The 17,531-nt window shown below is 44.7% G+C and overlaps 1 protein-coding gene across 1 annotated transcript; it reads left to right on the top strand.

Annotated features, from left to right (window-relative positions):
• Positions 1 to 820: 820 nt before the first annotated feature.
• On the top strand, positions 821 to 16,493 carry Eco (Establishment of cohesion). The gene is made up of 6 exons (XM_077691006.1): positions 821 to 1,159; positions 1,518 to 3,074; positions 3,690 to 3,808; positions 9,873 to 9,987; positions 13,552 to 13,706; positions 14,146 to 16,493. Exons 2-6 carry the CDS (start codon positions 1,527 to 1,529, stop codon positions 14,270 to 14,272), a joined length of 2,064 nt encoding a protein of 687 aa, XP_077547132.1. The 5' UTR covers positions 821 to 1,159; positions 1,518 to 1,526; the 3' UTR covers positions 14,273 to 16,493.
• Positions 16,494 to 17,531: the final 1,038 nt, after the last annotated feature.

Raw genomic sequence — 17,531 nt, 5'->3', positions numbered from 1 at the left:
TAACTGGATTAAATTACAATATAGATTTTGTTATCAATGCTGAAAATGCATTTCAATGCGTCATTCCGACGCAGTCAGCATTTCTGTAGACAAAACAAGGGGAGCCTGCTGGAACGCTTGATTTGTAACTTTTTCCACATAGTAAGAACTGATAGATGTCCCAGGGCCTTGACATTTTGGTATATCCGACCAACGACCACTCATATATCCCTGAGAAGATCTCCCAATGCTTTTGTATAAAGTAGCGAAGCCGGCTTTAAAAGGGCTCAGGTAGTGCGGCCCTCAGAGATACATGGGGGTTTATGGATGTCGAAACCGTCTTCTTTGCAATAAAAGCCGTCTCTGTCCCACTCATCAAGAAAAAAACGGTTTCTTCCTCCATTCTTGCTCCCTGCAAATGACACCAAGAGCTTTCGTCGATGCGGTAGCTTCTAGGCACGGTGGAAGAGTACTGTGATGGCGTAACGCCCTGTCGTTCATATGACCCTGAGCCCTGGAGATAGCGACAACGGCAGGCTTTTACAGAACAGTGTTTCGATATAGTTATTTCATCAGGTGTTGTTGCGGCGTCGCTTTTCTCCCAGAAGCTTGTACCAAATGTCTTTCAATTTTGCCGCGAAGGCTGAGAGCCAATCAGGACGGGTCTTTTGGCGGCTTTCTTTTTGTATGCGTTAACACGCCGGTTCCGGTAATAAAACTCACGTGTAACCACTAAAAGACGGTTTCTACCTAATTATACACACAAAAAAGCATTTTTGAGATTGCAGGAGGTTACCAAGTGTCAGTGCGTTCATTGTCCATTCGTTCAACCTTTTCAGCCGCCACTACGCGAAAACGCCGTTGTTCAGGAAAGAGCCAAACTGGGGGCCACTTTTTAAGTATATGTGACTTATTTAATTTCGATCGAATAAATCTTCACTCTCTATGTGAAGGTTTCGCAAACTTTCGAGAATCACCTTCAAACAACGAGAATCTAATCCGATCCAATCCATCTGGCGCGAAAACCGAGGAATAACCGTCAAAAGACCAGTGTGTCCGCGCAAAATCCTCCCTGTTCTGTGTCCGCGCTCAGGTTTATTGATTTGTGTGTGACTCAAAAAATCTTGATACCAGTGCGAAGGCTTCTCATTGAGTGCCTGAAACCTTCAGGCTTTGTGAGGTAAGCTCGGAAGAAGCATGAACTTTCATAACCAAGCTCGCCGCGTCTGTAGCTCTTGTTAGTGAAATCTTCTTTTTAAATATTTGAAGTGCTTTCTGCCATCACAATGAGTTTTATGATCGCGAACTTTCGGCATCCTTTTATATCTTTACGCACTTGCTACGCTACAACGACTCGTGTTCGCATAGTTCGCGTCTTGCGATATCTATTCACAGCGGACCTTGATGCAGGACATTTCACAATTCAAAATGTGCAGCTCTTTTTCCTACAAATGTAACTGTCGAGCAGCACTATCTTGTTTTAAATGTGTGTGAAGCTGCTTAGACTAAAAGCTATCTTCACTTTCTATGCTGTGCAGGTAGGCGGAATGTCTTCCGAAGCCGCAGGAGCGAATCGGTTCTACTCCGGCTCGGGGAAGTATTTAAGTCCGCTCGAACGAAAGCGTCTGCGGGCTATCCAGAATGAGCTACCAGAGGCCGACCAGCATAAACCCAGCACGCGTGTTACTCGAGCTCGTACACCGAAGCCTCAATCCAGGGTCGAACAGGCCTCAAAGAAGCGAAAACGTAGCGCCGCCTCCAGTTCCTCTGGCGTGACGATTGCGCGGCCTAGGAAACGAAAGCGCGTGCCCAAGACGCCGGCATCCGAGAAGAAGGAGCAAAAAGGTCATGTCATGCCGCTGTCGGATGGTACGCCGAACCCTCCTCCTCCATCGGACGAAAACTGCAGTTCTGCGCCGCCCACGACCAAAGTGCGCAAGTTTTTTTCCTCCGGACTGCGTTTTCCCACTGATGGCGGAGGCACTTTAGCGGTAGCCGCGACGGTCTCCTGGAACAAAAAGTTCAAGCTGCAGTTTAAGCCTGCGGTCGCCTCCGTGAAGAAACCGGCAGCGCCGATTAAAAGGGAGGTGTTGATGACTGTGCCATACAGAGTGCACCTAAAGCAGGCGAAAGTTGCTCCAGTTCCCAACGTGAATCTTGCTGTCTCTGAGCCGAAGTTTGCCGGTACGCCTCAAGCCGGTGACGCAAGTAAGACAGGCGCGGCCGCGCAACTGGAAAAGAAGCAGTGTGAAGACGGAAACCGGAGCAACGCAGTAGCTTCAGGTTGCATTGGAGACGTGAAAACACCAGGTGGGCTTGGTAAAGGGCAGAATGATAGCGTCTCTGAGAGGCTGGTGAGGGTGAAGAGCTGGTTGAGTAAAGCTGACAGCGCTGGCGTGGCCTCAAACGATCCGCCAAGAATTGGTGATAGCGTGAACAAGAACGATACTCACTTGGATCGCTGCGTGACTGACCCTTGGGATGAATTTGACGACCGCCAACCTGTGGAAAGTGGTGAGCAATTGGGGAAAAACACCCGCAGGGGGCTTTTCACCTCCAACTTGGATGCGCAACCAGAACACGAGTCTGACTCGGCTACCCTCGACACTGTCAGTCTTGCTTCTAGCGGGAATGGTGACGCATCGGAGCACTTGGCTACCCCTGACACTGTCAGTCGTGCCTCTAGCGTGAATGGTGACGCATCGGAGCATTCTTTTGCTTTGAAAGAAGATTCTCACACCTCGAACGCGTTGCCCAGTGCAGAAAGTAGCCAAGCTCTCAAACGACCTGAAACTCCTCCACCGAGCAAGTCCCGCAGTGCTGAGGGGAAGACCCTTTACCCGATCTTTTCGACACCCAGTTCGACCCAGGAAAAGTCTCTACTGCGTCGGATTCCCACATCGCCAATCCAGATGCCAAAGAAGTTCATTGCAGCCACTTCGGACCCATCTCAGCTCATCATCGACGCGGGCCAGAAGAAGTTTGGCCACACGACTTGTTCAACTTGCGGCATGGTGTATGCTGTTGGCGATGTTGACGACGAAAAGTTGCACATGAAACACCATCAATCGTTCCTGGCTGTTGTGAAGTTTGCGGTGAGAACACTGATCTTGCTGTGGTGGCCTATTTATTGTTGGAGGAGGGGAAAGAAATCCCCTCGGCCTCTTTCAAACTACTTGCAGCCAAATAATAATGGAAGCCAGCCAGCCACATTTTGTGCCGAATTAGTGATATGCTCATGGCAAACCACAAGAGAACTTGCCAACTAAGTATAGTGTAAGTTAAATAAAAAGCGTAGGTAGTGGAGCGTATCATGTAGGCAGGTGTGCAGTCATGGTATTAAGGCACAAACGTCACACGTCAGCAATAATGGCTGCGCAAAAGTGCAATGTGTGGATGTTTTCAGTGCCTGTTACTGCTTTCTGTGGCCACTGCTATGTTGGCCAGCTGGCTCACTTTTCGCTGGCACTGGGGTGCGAGTCTATTTTGTTTTTCTGCACTCTTCTGTGGTAAATTTTCTCTTAAGGTTCCTAAAGTGTGACTTAAGTAGTGCTCATGGCGGCGTGGCTGTAACCTGGAGCATGTGTGGTGCAATTGAAAGCTGCTTGAGCAGTGGAATAGGAGTGGATACGGCACCTGCTCATGCCCACAATTGTAGGACACGAAACGATCGTCCTGCTTTTCTTTTTTTCTTCTGTTGTCGCCGACAGGGCTGGAAAAATCAGCGCGACGTTGGCCTGTATCCCGACGGGAAGGTCGTCATGGTGTCGCACAACGACCCCAAGTTCATGCTGAAGAAAATGGAAGAAATCCAGCAGATGGTTGACAGGTGAGGGCCAATTCACCCGCTGTGCTGCTCTGCTCTACGTTGGTTTTGGACAGTGCACATGAATGCTGGTTGCGACTGCAGTGTTTGAGAAGATAAAGCTCTTGAGAAGCTTGTTTACGGATTTCTTTCCGCGTTGATCTTGGTCTGCATAGTGTGCTTGTTAACCATAGCAAGGGCCCCAGTTCAGTTCAGTTTGGAGAAGCATTCAGCAACAGTCAGCTTGCCTCAGTTCTACCCTGCTTCTTGTAGAGCTACCTTCCTAGGAAGGTTTTGAACTAGCCTGTTAAACTTCAGTTCTCTCAGCCCGTACCGACAGCAGGAAGGAAAGACCGAAATCGGACAGCAAGGTGACAGATTTATTGTACAACCAGTGGACAGGACAGCAGCCACATAATTTTGTAAATTGCATTAAATAGCCACTAGTGATTACTATACATCGTGTTCAAACATGAAAGTTAGCTCTATTTAGAAGTAATTCCAAAATGGGGCGGTTTTTGACGTTCACATCTTGTTCATCCACACTCTTGCTCGACATTGTTTGTGCACAAAGGTGTGCGTGTGAAAATTTCCTTCGGGTCGAGAAATGACTAAAATAGTTCTTCAGTTCTTCTGTCTCCTTCTCTGCCAACTGGACAATATTTGCGGTGTGGTTCTGTTATGAAATGAACACAAATGCACAAGGTGTAGCATGACAGCTACGTGTGTACGAGACAAATGCTGTGCCTAAGGATGGTTTTGCATTAATGACACTGCTCTGAGTAGCTGTGAGAGTGGGGGAAAGAAAGAAGTGAGGAGGAAGGTACACAAAATAGCACAGCGGCAAAATCAAATGGGCAGCGGTGGAGAATAACTTCAGTTTGAAGTTTATTTGTTTCTTTCTGAAGCAAAAGAGGAAGCTGAGACAAAATGCCACGCGGCCTGACAAGTTCTTGGCCCCCGTTACAGTTTGGAAGCGGTTTAGAAGCCATTATTGAACAAGTACGAAAAATAGAAAAGGCGTGTGAACGCATCATTACCAAACAGGTAGTACATGTTTACACATATCCTATACACAAAGAAAAAACAAATAACACTGCAATGCACACAGGAAAGGTTGAGAAAATATACGTGTGTAGCCCTATACATGCGTAAGAGCAGGGTTCGCACAGGTCCTTGAAAACCTTGAAAACCCTTGAATTTAGAAGTGTCAATTTCAAGGCCTGGAAAGTCCTGGAATTTTTACATGGTCCTTGAAAACCCTTGATTTTTCCGGAGAGAATCAATGGCCCTGTCTTTTCAAAAGAATTTAAAGTGTTTGTCATGGACTTTAGGTGTTAACAAATGTAAAGAAACATTGTAACAATCAAGTTTCAGTGTATTGCGTGAAATTACAAGTTTGGTGGATTTTCATTATTACAAGGCAACATTGGGAGCAGGCACTTGTCAATCCAATCCACATCACGATACAATCCAGTAAAAGCCAGCTTCTGTTCTCAATCTTGCATCTAGTCTGTGGACGCTTGCTCATTGCATGTTTACTGTGCCTCATACACTCCATCTACGTTTGCTTTTACGTGCAAATGGTGGACGTGTACACAGTTCATCCTACCTTGAAGCAACACTTGCTCGATTTAATTTCAGCTGATACTCTTGCTGGCAAAGCAGGAGATGCAGGCAACATTAACCAGGAGATGCAGGCAACATTAACGAAGTTTTGAAATCAAACAGCCTCAGAAAAACACAAAGAAAAAAGAAAAACCTGTAAATATCAGCCATGAAATAAAAAAATAAAGCTGGGGCTGCATTTACAAACCCGTTAGCACCTATCTAGATGTGGACTAATGTGCTTAGTATTGTGCAATAAAAAACTTTTGCATTGTGTTGGAAAAGTTATAAATAATCCCCGATAAAACATTAGATGGGGACCTTGAAAATGTGTTTTGTGGTCCTTGAAAGTCCTTGAAAACCCTTGAATTTTTGCTTTTGAAGCCTGTACGAACCCTGAAGAGTAAAAATAATGAGCATAACAAATCTCCTGAGGAAAAAAAAAGGACACTGAAAAACACAAGAATACACAAAAGCCTCAGAGAATTTATGGATTGCATATGATCAGGTTTTTCTTAACTCTTTCGTTACCGCGGGAAATTCAGCAATTTCGAGAGGTCTAGCAAAACATTTTTTTTGTGCTATACTTATTGGTTAGGCACATATTGCAGTGAAACAAAATGCAGATTATTCCACGCGCTTTCCGATGACACAGTTTTAATAATATTTTCCTAAATAATGATTGCAAAAAAAATGATCGAATTTGAAATTTTCGCCCAGGTTTCGAAGAAAATAAAAAAAAAGTAAGTTGTGTATAATAAACCACCAGTAGTAGAAAAAATTCAGAATATAAATTTTGTTGGTAAACATTTCAAAAACCCGTCCTAGAAAAAAAAAATTGGCCGCGTATCTGCTTCTTTCATTGCAAATGTCGTCAAAAGACGATAGTCTTTATCGACTTTTGACAAGTAAATACCCCCTTCCCTTTCCCGTTCACCTCTCATGTTGTTCCTCTTGCGTCGCACTCCTCCCAAGGTAAAGACGTGAAAGGTTTGCTTTTAAATCATTTTAAATTTCCCGCGTTCCACTGCTCCAAACCGGGTGTCTCGATGCCAACGCTGCCGTAAGGCGAAGTCGCGCATGAATTGAGGCGCCCTACTTTAACGTTTATAGAACCGCGTTTCTCTACTCCACGTGCGTTGCAAGCAGAACATGGAACCTATTTGGTGGAACCTTTCGTAACTGTTGCCAGTTGATTCCTTAAAATGCCGCAAGAAGCTATAGTGGCGCGGGCAACAGCAGGCGACGGCGAAGTGAATTTTTTTTCTGGAGTTGATGAAGTATTTAATTTCGCCAAAGTCAAGCATGTATGATTTTTTATAAAGGAACGCTGCAAACATCACTTCTGTATTAATTTGTTGTCTTATATTTGCATAATGTCTTGTTCTTTTTCAACAATGTTGACAGGTATGAACATTACACCGGACATAGACGGGTAGATTTAGCTGTGACTATATAAGACTATTGCGCAGGCATAGTTTTACTTTGGCCGGGTGGCTGAATCGAGTCACAGACAGACGGACAGACAGACAGACATACAGACAGACCAAAATTTCTGGGTTTAAGTAGCCCAAGAAAGACTATCGTCTTTAAAAATTGAGTTGTGTGATAGCTATTGTCAGATATGAAAGAAAATGTTAGCCTGCGTGGTGCCCGTGCCTTGTGGTGAAGCCGAACCACTATTTCAAATTTTGCTATTTTGGATGGTTCTCTAGAAATCTGGTGGTCTGACATTATTGAAAGCCTCAATTAGCCTCCACGGGATGTAAAAGCACCTTTTCAATTACTATGACCAGCACAATATTGAAGGCAAGCAAGCAATGCGAAAAAATCCGCTTGGAGTTGAAAACCAAACTCTTTGGTCGATGCTTGTTGATGTTCTGATGATCACTTATCAGTCAGAACTTTCATTTGCGGTTTATTATCATGTTCTGACTTGCTATGGTAGCCCTTCTTGCAGGAATAAGGTACGATGCGCTAGAATAGTGTCCAACAAGCTTTCACCAAGCCGCCGTCGTGCTATGAAGCGAGTTCAGCACTACGAGCCTACTACATTGCAATGCCACCTAACAATTTTGAAAAGAAACAAATACAAGGCTGTTGGAGACTTTGTCAAAATAGATAGTTCTACTAAGCAGCAACACTAGACCTCCGGAAATACCCTCGAGTGAAACCGAAACTGACCGGTGAACAGCTGGCGCTGTTCAAGGCCAGTTGGAAGCGTTCTCCTTGGCTGAACTGATACCCGACGACTTAGTGTTATCTTTTGACTTTCAGCGGAAGCTGTTATCGCAGAAGTAAGGCATAGATAAAGTGGAAGCACGAGCGGCATGCTTGTTTCGAGGAACAGTAGCGGGCAACGGAGGCGCCATGGCAAATGAGCTTGTAGTTGGGTAACAGAGTAATAGCGCCAAAAAGGAATTTCACAACGCAAAGAGAAACCAAAGCTGCTGTAAACTGGCTGAAAATGCCAGGCACACTTGCTAGACATGCGGGGGACCATCAGAAATAAGGTTTGGCAGAATAAAGCTGCCCTTTCTCCAAACCAAAGATCACTAGTGAATAGCTGGTGTCCTTTTCAAGTAATTATCACCTCTCAACGCTGTCGGATTACAAAGATGACAACATTATTTAGTACCTGATTTGCCAGGAGCCTTTTGACGAAAAAAAATATTATGGTAATGCAGCCTAAACACTATCTGCATCCTTTTTTGTCAAGTGCAGCAGCCACGCCCCCTTCCTCAAAAACACACGCACCTCAGCTCGCAAAAACGGCGTCAAAAATTTCAGCGTTGCCGGAGGGGGAAATTTTAAACTAATTCTAAAAGTGCAGTGCCTAGACTAACCACTGGTCGCGTTACGTATACAAGAAACCACTACAACATGTCGAAATACGCAATATAAATGATCGATCACCGGTGATTGATTTGAATAGGCGTGGTAACAAAAGAGTTAACATATCTTGAGAAACTTCTTTGCGATGTCTTGTATTCACAATTGAACAGAAACAGGTTAAGAGCTGCGGGCACCTGAAACTGCATAATTTGCTTGCCATAGTTCATGCAAATTTCGGGTATGGCCTTTTTTTTTTTTTTTTTTTTTTTTGAGTACGCAGGTAATATTTTGTTTCCCATGTTTCATGAAGGGAGGGATTTAATCGGTTTTGGTGTTTGTACCACAGCAGATGAAAATAGTGTATTTATTTGGATTTTAGGATGCTATATTTTTTAAAAAGAGGGTGTGTCGGCAGATCAATCAGCTAGCCATGAGCTAGCCATGATAGCCTTCCATAGCCTGCAAAGCTTTTTTCTGGAGCAGTAAGAGCTTATGATAGTTTGAATTAGTTTTAGTGCCTCGTACCAATCAACAGTACGAGAATTTGGAATAGAAGAGGGCATAGTGCATTGCCAACTTCAAACAGGGAGGCACTAGGTTTGCGATTCTGTGTCAACACCCAACTGTCTTAATTCTTTAATAGGCTTCGACACATGAACATTCCAGGGGAGGTTTTTGTTGAACCAAATACCAAGAAATTTGATTTGTGGAACTTGTTGTAATTTTGAGCTTTGGAACTTAACCTTTATACCTTCCTGAATACTGACGTTAATCAGACTAAAGAATATAAAGTAAGTTTTTGACAAGTTTAGACTCATTTTGTTATTTTCTGGCCACACAGCTAGCTTGTTTAAGTAACAGTTGGCCTTTATTTCGAGTTCTGCAGCAGACGGGGCAGTAAAAAATGCATTGGCATCGTCTGCATGCATGATAAGGTTTGGTAATTCAGGTATTTTAGAAATGTCGTTGATATATAGGATGAATAAAAGTGGTCCCAGAAGTGAACCTTGCGGAACACCTTGGTTGATAACTAACTACCTGGAAGGGTATCGTTAACACACATGTACTGTGTTCGGTTGTTTAAATAGCTACACATAATTTCGAAGGTACACTTCGAATGCCATACTTCTCAAGCTTTTTTTTTTTTTTTTTTTTTTAAGAATATGTGCTGCACGCTATAAAAGGCTTTGCGGAAGTCCAGGAACAGGCCAAAAGTGTATCTGCGACCTTTAATCTTTTCTATAATTTTGTTTTTTATGGTAAAAATGCTTGCTTTGTACTTCTGCCCTTAAGGAATCTATACTGTGAATTATATAACTTTAAAATTAATAATAGTAATAATAAAAAAACTTGTGCAAAGCTTTCAACTTTAGTGAAAATGTTACGACTATCAGCAGAATTTTTCGGTTACAGTGTCCATGCCACTTTTGCGTGGAAAAACAAAAATGATTGTAGTGCATTTTCTTAAGCACTGGGCCAGAAGAAAAAGCTGTGAAAACAAGTTGCGTTCTTCTGCTAACTTTCTTCTCAAAGTGCTTTTCCGAATCAGGTTCAGCATTTGAAAGTTAGGGTTTTTTCATAGTTTGCCTGCTCCATTTAAATCTCCTGCCTTTTCCTTTCTCGGTCTCCTCCTTCACTGGCGAAGGGAGCTGGGAATCGTGGAGAATGCATCTTCTGAACGAGTGCCCCACATGTTCTTCGTCTTTGTGTCGTACACCAAGAAGGTGCTTGGATTCCTCGCTGCAAGGGAGATCAAACAGGTGAGCAGTGGCCTTGCAGTTTGAGCCTTGGTCTGGCATGCCTCATTTCACCCCCACCCACCCCCTCCCTTTTTTTTTTCATGCCATAGCACATTTTAGGGATGCCACAAGAAGTTGCAGTGATTAGCCCGCTTTAGCTCAGTGCCATATCTATCCACCGCAGAGCATTTACAGATGAGAAAAAGAGAAAAATAAAAAGAAACCCTTTCGGCATTGCCATTTTCTGTACTGCAATGTACGGTGTCGTAAAGTCCAGAATTGCGTGATGGAAGGTCGTAGCGCACTTTTAAACTACACAACTGGCAACTTCTTTTAGTTAGCCGTTATGGCCACAATTATAACTTCGGATGTCTCACCCTGCATCACAAAAAAATTATGGATATGTCAAAGAGAGAGAGAAAGAAATATGAACTTTGTCAAATTTTTAAGGGAAAAGTCACTGTCTGCTTTCTTTGTTCTCGGGAATATGCAATACCTGCACCTACTTTTTTTTTATTTGCGAAAATAAAAATTAGGGATGATTTAGGAATCTAAGTAGCCTGTTCGACATGAGGCTGAGAATTCTCCCATAACTGAAAGGGACCCTGAAAGGCATTTTGAGCACACTAAATGAAGTAGCGCAATCGTTAGATTGGGTCGTCAAGGTCATCTGGGCCAAGTATTACTCTTTTACGCGCAGCGGAAAGCTCACACTTTTGTTGCAAAGTTTGTCGCTTTTTTCTCACCCTTTCCTTCGTTTTTTTGGACGCCGCCATCTTCACATGTCTACATCATCGATTCCCCGATGTTCGTCATGAGCTAGACATCCTGCTATTGGGCGGCTTTTTCACGCACTTCCGGCAAAGAGATGAGTCGTCTGCTCAGCGTCGACTCGCCGGCTGATCTGCCAGCGTAGTGCCGGAGTGCTTGGACATTTTACGACAAACGAAACAAGTGTAAACAAACGCTTAACCGTTCGTATTGAATGCAACACGGCCATAACACGACATGGATATTCTCTTACCGGAGTACGCCCCATAAAGAAAGCGTTGAAGCCCCGTGGCACTTCTTTCGTGCAATCGCAGAGAACGCCCTGAGCCGAATGCCCAGGTTTGACGGATACATTTTTTTCCACTTCAAAACAATCCAGAGATGCGTTTCGAACGAACACAACGTCACAACATGCGTTGCAAGTCTGAACCGCGATTGACAGACGATGGGCTGCCTCCTCCTGCCCCTCGTAAATTCGGCACTCACCTCGCGCGCGGTTTGCGGGGACGAACAGCAAGTCACTTAACTCTGGCGCGCAAGCCGAGATGGCTTTTAGCCACGCACACTGCACATACCCCATGCGAGGTTGAGTCGTACGTCGCTCGAGAAAGATAATCCAGGACATGGGAAGCACTATCCACCCGTAGAAGCACGTCGCATTTCATCGCGAAACAAAGGCGTCCACAACACACACACCATCGCCTCCTGTAATGCCAAACGCATCTTGCACTTCCAAATGAGAGTGAGTAGTATGCCTGCAGTGCCCATATGCCGCGAGGTGGGGCCCCAAGCTGAACCGGGATCACGCAACCGTAACAGACCTCTGGGGTGGTTTGTGCCTTGTTGCCAAGGCAACCGATGTTTGAGATCGTCAAAGAAAGGCGCTCGCTCCAGCGCTAGAAAGCTCAGAGCCGCGCCGGAGCATGTTTAGCCAACGTTGCCGCTCTCCACCACGCGTCGCCCCAAGCTGAACTGGTCACATGATTGAAGCGTTTTGTGCACGGGTTCTGTATCGGCTTAAAATGTCTTTTTCACATGGCGCCGGCAGGAATTACCACCACCGCAAAATAAGACCCGGCACCAGCGGGGCCACATCTGATACGGCGTTTTTTGGATAAACAGTGCGCGGTGCATGAAAGGGACCGAGCGCAAGATCCTCCCCAGCGGCTGCGAGTTCGCCGCCGATTAAAAGTCACGTGCTGCACTGCAGCAACGCACACCGCGAAAGGGCAAGGCCAGGCCACCGCACACATGCGGCCAGATTTTTCGTTCGCTTATCCATCCTTCAGCGGAGTGCGGAATTCATGGTGTCAACAAAACTTGCCCGTAGCAGACGGCAGTCGGAGGAGCGTAATGCGGAAGTACGTCACCGCTGACTAGCGCAGCATCATGGGAGGCAGTGCTCCGCGCCGTCAACAGTTGAAAAGAGGAGGAAACGCGGCGCGACGATAATGCGCGGTTTTTGATTTACGATTTCTCAGCCAATACTCATCGCTTTAACAAAATTCTTGCGGGAGGAGATTGCTAATACATTGTCTTATTTGGTTACATGTAGATCCATGCATCGGCGGAAGGTATTTCAGGACCCCTTTAAGCTATTGTGAGGGCACACTTGACACACTGTACATGTAACTCTGTGCATTGACATAAAAACAGATTAAATCCTTGCCTCGAAGCTGTACTGTAGGCAAATAGCATTGAGGGCTTCGCTAACCTTTCATCAAGTCAAACAAGTATATAATTTGATAAGCATTGCTGCTGGCATGTTCAGGACAAGATCTGCTCTGGCTACACCAAAAACGGTCAGAGCAGATGGCAGCCTGAGGTGACAGTGGTAGGGGGTATCTTCATGTTGGTTTGCATGCAATAACACTGCCTCCAGTAAAGTCAGGAAACTCAGGTTCAGTCCTGGTCATTACATGTGCAGCGCTGTTGTGAGCCTAACCTCACCAGCCTCAGTACAGTTGGCTGATCCTCAGGTGTAAGGTTTTGATTGATTCATTGATTAACTGACTGACTGATTGATTGTGAAGTTTAACGCGCCACTGCTATAGAGATGATAAGGCACACCATAGTGGAGGGCTCCAGATTAATTTCGACCAGCTGGAGATCTTTAGTGTGCGCTGAAATCTCGCAAACACAGGCTTTTTTGCTCTTTGCCTCCATCAGAAAAGCGGCCGCCGCAGCCTTGGGCTCAGCAAGACAACGGCTTAGCCACGAGCCTCCACAGCGGATCAAGTGGAAGGTCTCCGATTAGAAAGTGCCTCTGAAGCTACACTCGAAATTCATAAATTTGGGCCTGATTTCAGCCAGCTGAGAAGCCTCCCCAAATGCAACATGAGCAGTGTGTTGTCCTGGGTTGTGGCCCTGTCTGGCCCGGTCTGTAAACGGCGTGCATGTAGAATGGTGCAGAAAAACCGCAAATACACTGCAGGACTTTGGGAAGCTGTGTTTTTCAGTGGGATGGAAAGAGAGCGAGATAACTAGGCAAATTAATGGAAGAGGTTTGCTTTGTGTGACATCCAACAACCAAATGAAGGTTAAAAAAATTTTTGTGAAATTCACAAAAATGCCTGAACAGCCCCTCCCCCCCTGCCCCCCTTTTTTTCTGGGTCATCCATTTTTTAGCCTTATAGCTCAGCTTCTTGTTGCAATTCCTTATCTCATTGGGAAGGTTCTGAAACCAGGATGCATATCATACTAATAGCACCTTTATCAGCTTCCTTTTTTTTTCATCCTCCGGCGGTAGTGATAGTGAATTGAATAAACGCTGTACATGAGAGACATTGCCTGTTGTCATCACCCATGATCCAGGGCTACAGGGTGATTCCGGATGACAGCGGCAGACTGACCAACAGCTACTGCTGTGAGAGCAACCCCGTCCCAGCCATTTGCGGAGTGAGCCGGATTTGGACTGCTCCGTACTACCGGCGCAAAAAAGTGGCATCACGTCTTTTGGACCGTATGCGGTAAGTGGTGTTTTCCTTATTGTTATTATTATCAAAATGATTATGTTTATCATTTAACATATGTAATTTGGCCTCGCATGCATTTTTGAGCATGCTGACAATCTCCTGCAAGTGGTAGATTGAAAGCGCAGATTAGATAGCAACTTGCTGATTCAAACCTGATCTACTCGATTCACTGTCACACACACACGCATACCATATTTCTGTGCGTATAACCCGCACCAATGACTAAAAAATTGTACGAGTAAACTGGGCGTGTAGGTAATGCGTAAATTTTGACTTTAAAAGGGATGTTTCACTGGAGTGTGCATTGCGCTGCGGTGCATGCGTCATCCCAAGCCATCAGTGCAACCTTCTTCTTGCTCTATGCTGTCCAGGTCATGGTTTCGGCGTGTTAAAATTCACAATCAGTCAATCAGTCGGACTTGTGTTGTTGCAGGATGAACTTCTCCTTCGGCTTCGTCATAGGACTGGGCCAGATTGCCTTCTCGGATCCGACCCTGGTGGGCCGAGAGCTGGCCGCCTCGTACACCAAGAACGACCGCTTCCTCGTGTTTGGCCCGTGAAAGAAGCGTTGGCCGTGCACACCAATCAGGTGGAATTCCTTCTAGTCAGCTCTTCCCATCTCCTGCTTGCTTCTTTCAAGCAGCTTCCCAGGAATTCCACCTCACAGACAGCTCCCTTTTTGCGCCACGGGGCTAAACTAGCCCAACAACTATCCTCGTTGCAGCTCTTATGTGTGGAACTTGAAAGGAGCTGGTGGGTGTACCGATGAGGAGACTAACTCTTACGTCATTCTGACACAGGTTTGTACATTAGACGGGTCCAATTTACACCCTTTGTTTGTAGCTTTTTAGATAGGATGACAGTGGCTGTTGTGATGAACTCTCGAACGGCCAACAACAAACAAACAAAAAACTTTTTTACACTGAAAACAGGTATTATTTGTGTTCATTTTCGTTCTGATTTGTTGGACGTATTGACAACTCTTACGACGCTTTCTGTGTGCACAGACATTGTAAGTTTTAATGGCTTTTGTTGCTTTTTAGATTGAATGACAGTGGCTGTTGCGATAGGTCACATTTTAGATCTTACCTGCATTTTTTTTATATGCTGAAATGCCTGATGAACGGACAACTTTCCTGGCACTTTCTTTGTGTGAAAACATTTTAGCTGTTTCTGGTGTTTGTTGCTTTCTATATTGAAACACAGTGGCTCTTGCAATAGGCCATATACGAAAATCTAGCGCAAAATGACACGACGGTGCAATTCTGCCAGTCTCACAAACATTGGCAGTATTCTAAATATAAAGAATGACGACGACGAACAATTTATTCGTGAAACAGAAACATATAAGCGTAAAGGTATGTGCACACTGGGAAAAGCAAACAAACACCTGGGTAAACCAGTAAACCAGCCTGAGTTGAAACGTGCGGAATGATTAGCAAGTGTAAGCCCATATCACAACTCAGCTTCTGTGGGCCCAGCTATTTGCACGTGCTTCCTAATTACCATATTTCCTGGTTGCTCAAGGCTGCAGTCGTGTCACCGACGCACACGTCCCCTTCTGGTGTAAAAAGCTTTGATGATTTCCCAAGTTAGCTGGTTTCGATGCCATGGTAAAATATCGCGACCTTCAAAAACTAGAAAAGCCTGGTGACCTTGAGTAGGAAAACAGACATGCGGCTACCTGGAGCCAGCAGTGACTGTTTGCATTCTGTGAAGTAGATATACAGGCCAATTCGGCACCCAGCAATAGACGAGCTCAGATACCGACAGAAGCTTTAGAAAACGACTCCACAGCAATCTCTGGTGTGTTCTGGAACGTAGTATCATCAGTATGTTTCATCAGGCAAGTCTTACCCCTCATTAACAGTCTGTCATGTGGATGGAAATAAACAGATTTATGGTAAAGACCCGACACCCGGCAGGGGAAAATTCACCACGTTCTCAGAATTCGAATGCAAGGAAGGGGTCTTCAAATATACCAAAGAATCTAAATGTCCCGAAAAATTAACCTGAAACTGCTAGTTTCCAGGTCTCTTTCTGAAATTATTGCTCGTAAAGGGATGTTTGTGGTTTTTTTGGTGTAAAAAATAGGTGCAAGCCTTTATCTTTTTTAATGGCTGAAGCCAAGTGTTCAAAAGTGAGCCCTTCAAGTAATGTCAGTGCTTTTTCTCGATCTCCTTAGCCGTCACTGCTACAGGATGAAATTTTTTGTGTAAGCTGTTTCAGCAACCATTTTTTTTGACGGGACATCTTAATATGACTAGAGAACTCTAGGCTTGTTGTCGAACAAATATTTCACAATGCAAAACATGTTCTATTGCTTGGGCCCTTTATAGGCATCATTTCCCACTCAAAGTTGAAGATGTACGTTGTCCAACTCACCCAACTATCTACCGTCTAGCGACAGACTCTTGAAAGCCCAACAAACAAAACTTTTTTTACATTGACAATAATTGTTACGTGTGTGTGTGTTTTTGTAGTGAATTGTCTTTTCATGTATTGACAACTTTAGTGCTTTCATTGTGTATAAACATCAACGGCATAGTGTCACAAGTGAAACTCCCGTTACTGTACACAAGCTGCGAGGAGCGCCACAACTGCATTTTCACCCTTTTGTTTAGTTGTATGCCCCGAACTTGTATTTAACGAATATTTGGCCGGTTTCATCACATGTGCACGCAATGTATTTTGAAACCAGTAATGACCAGTGTAGTGTGGCCCGGTTTGTAAGGACATGTTTTTATGTTGGACGAATAAAAACATTCACTGGAAAAAAAATATATTTTATGCGTAGTTTTTTCCTCTATACATTTTGTCAGTAGGAACAGGCACGTCGCGAAAAAAAAAAAAAAAAACTTTTCTGCAATGTTGTACTAAAAGCATCACAGGTATTGTCGATTCAGCTCAGTCAGGATTATCAAAAAGCAGTTTGAGTATTGTCGGACAAAAAGCAGGGAAGGAGCCAATCGAGGGCCGTCACAACCATACTTAGGTTCGGGGCATAATTTAAAAGGGAATAAGAGCTGTACTAGTAGAATCAAGATAAGTAGCTGTAAACTTGCATAGACGATATGGAACATCACCCCGATTTAAAGGGGAGGCTTTGAGTCATCACCATCAACCAGGGGTGACACAAAGGGGACCGGGATTGATGACTAAATTTACCTTGGTGCTGCCATACTCGGATGGAAACGAAAAAAATTGAACCTTTTCAGATTGGCTTCCAGTCATTGCAACAAAAGTGAAAGCGAATAAAAACAGGCACTAGGGAAGCAGGGCCCCGGCTTGCTTACCGGACTGTGTTGATTGATTGGTTGTGGTGTTAAACATGCCGTAGTGGAAGGCTCCAGATTAATATTGGCCACCTGGGAATCTCAGATGTGTGCCTAAATATCGACACACAGCCATTTTCGCTTTTCACCTCCACCTGCAAAGCAGCCACCACGGCTGGGATTGAACCCACGTCCTTGGGCTCAGCAGCACAACGCCTTAGCCACTGAGCCGTCACGGTGGACCTCTCGTCACTTTGTGACGTACTCTTTAAAAGAGACTAAAGTGCAGAAACAAGTTGTTACCTGGATGTAATGAAGTTGACAAAGGTTCCCAGTTTTTCGTTACATCCAGGTTTTCGTTACGTGCAGGTTTCGAGTTAAGGCTCGTGGGAAGAAAGCAGAAATGAAGCCAAAACGCTAGACATCAGTGAAGGTGAACTCACCCTGCATGGATTTATTTCGCAGCGAAAAACTGCGCGAGTTGTGCCTCCTGTTTTCGCACGAGCTTAGGCGCTACATGGCGCTCCAAAGAAGCAAACATATC

Source organism: Haemaphysalis longicornis, unplaced genomic scaffold, assembly GCF_048455015.1.
Source record: "Haemaphysalis longicornis isolate Haplotype H1 unplaced genomic scaffold, Haemaphysalis longicornis Haplotype H1 scaffold_10, whole genome shotgun sequence".
NCBI lineage: Eukaryota > Metazoa > Arthropoda > Arachnida > Ixodida > Ixodidae > Haemaphysalis > Haemaphysalis longicornis.
Note: the sequence above shows the minus strand (reverse complement) of the source record. Positions and strands in the feature narration are given on the sequence as shown.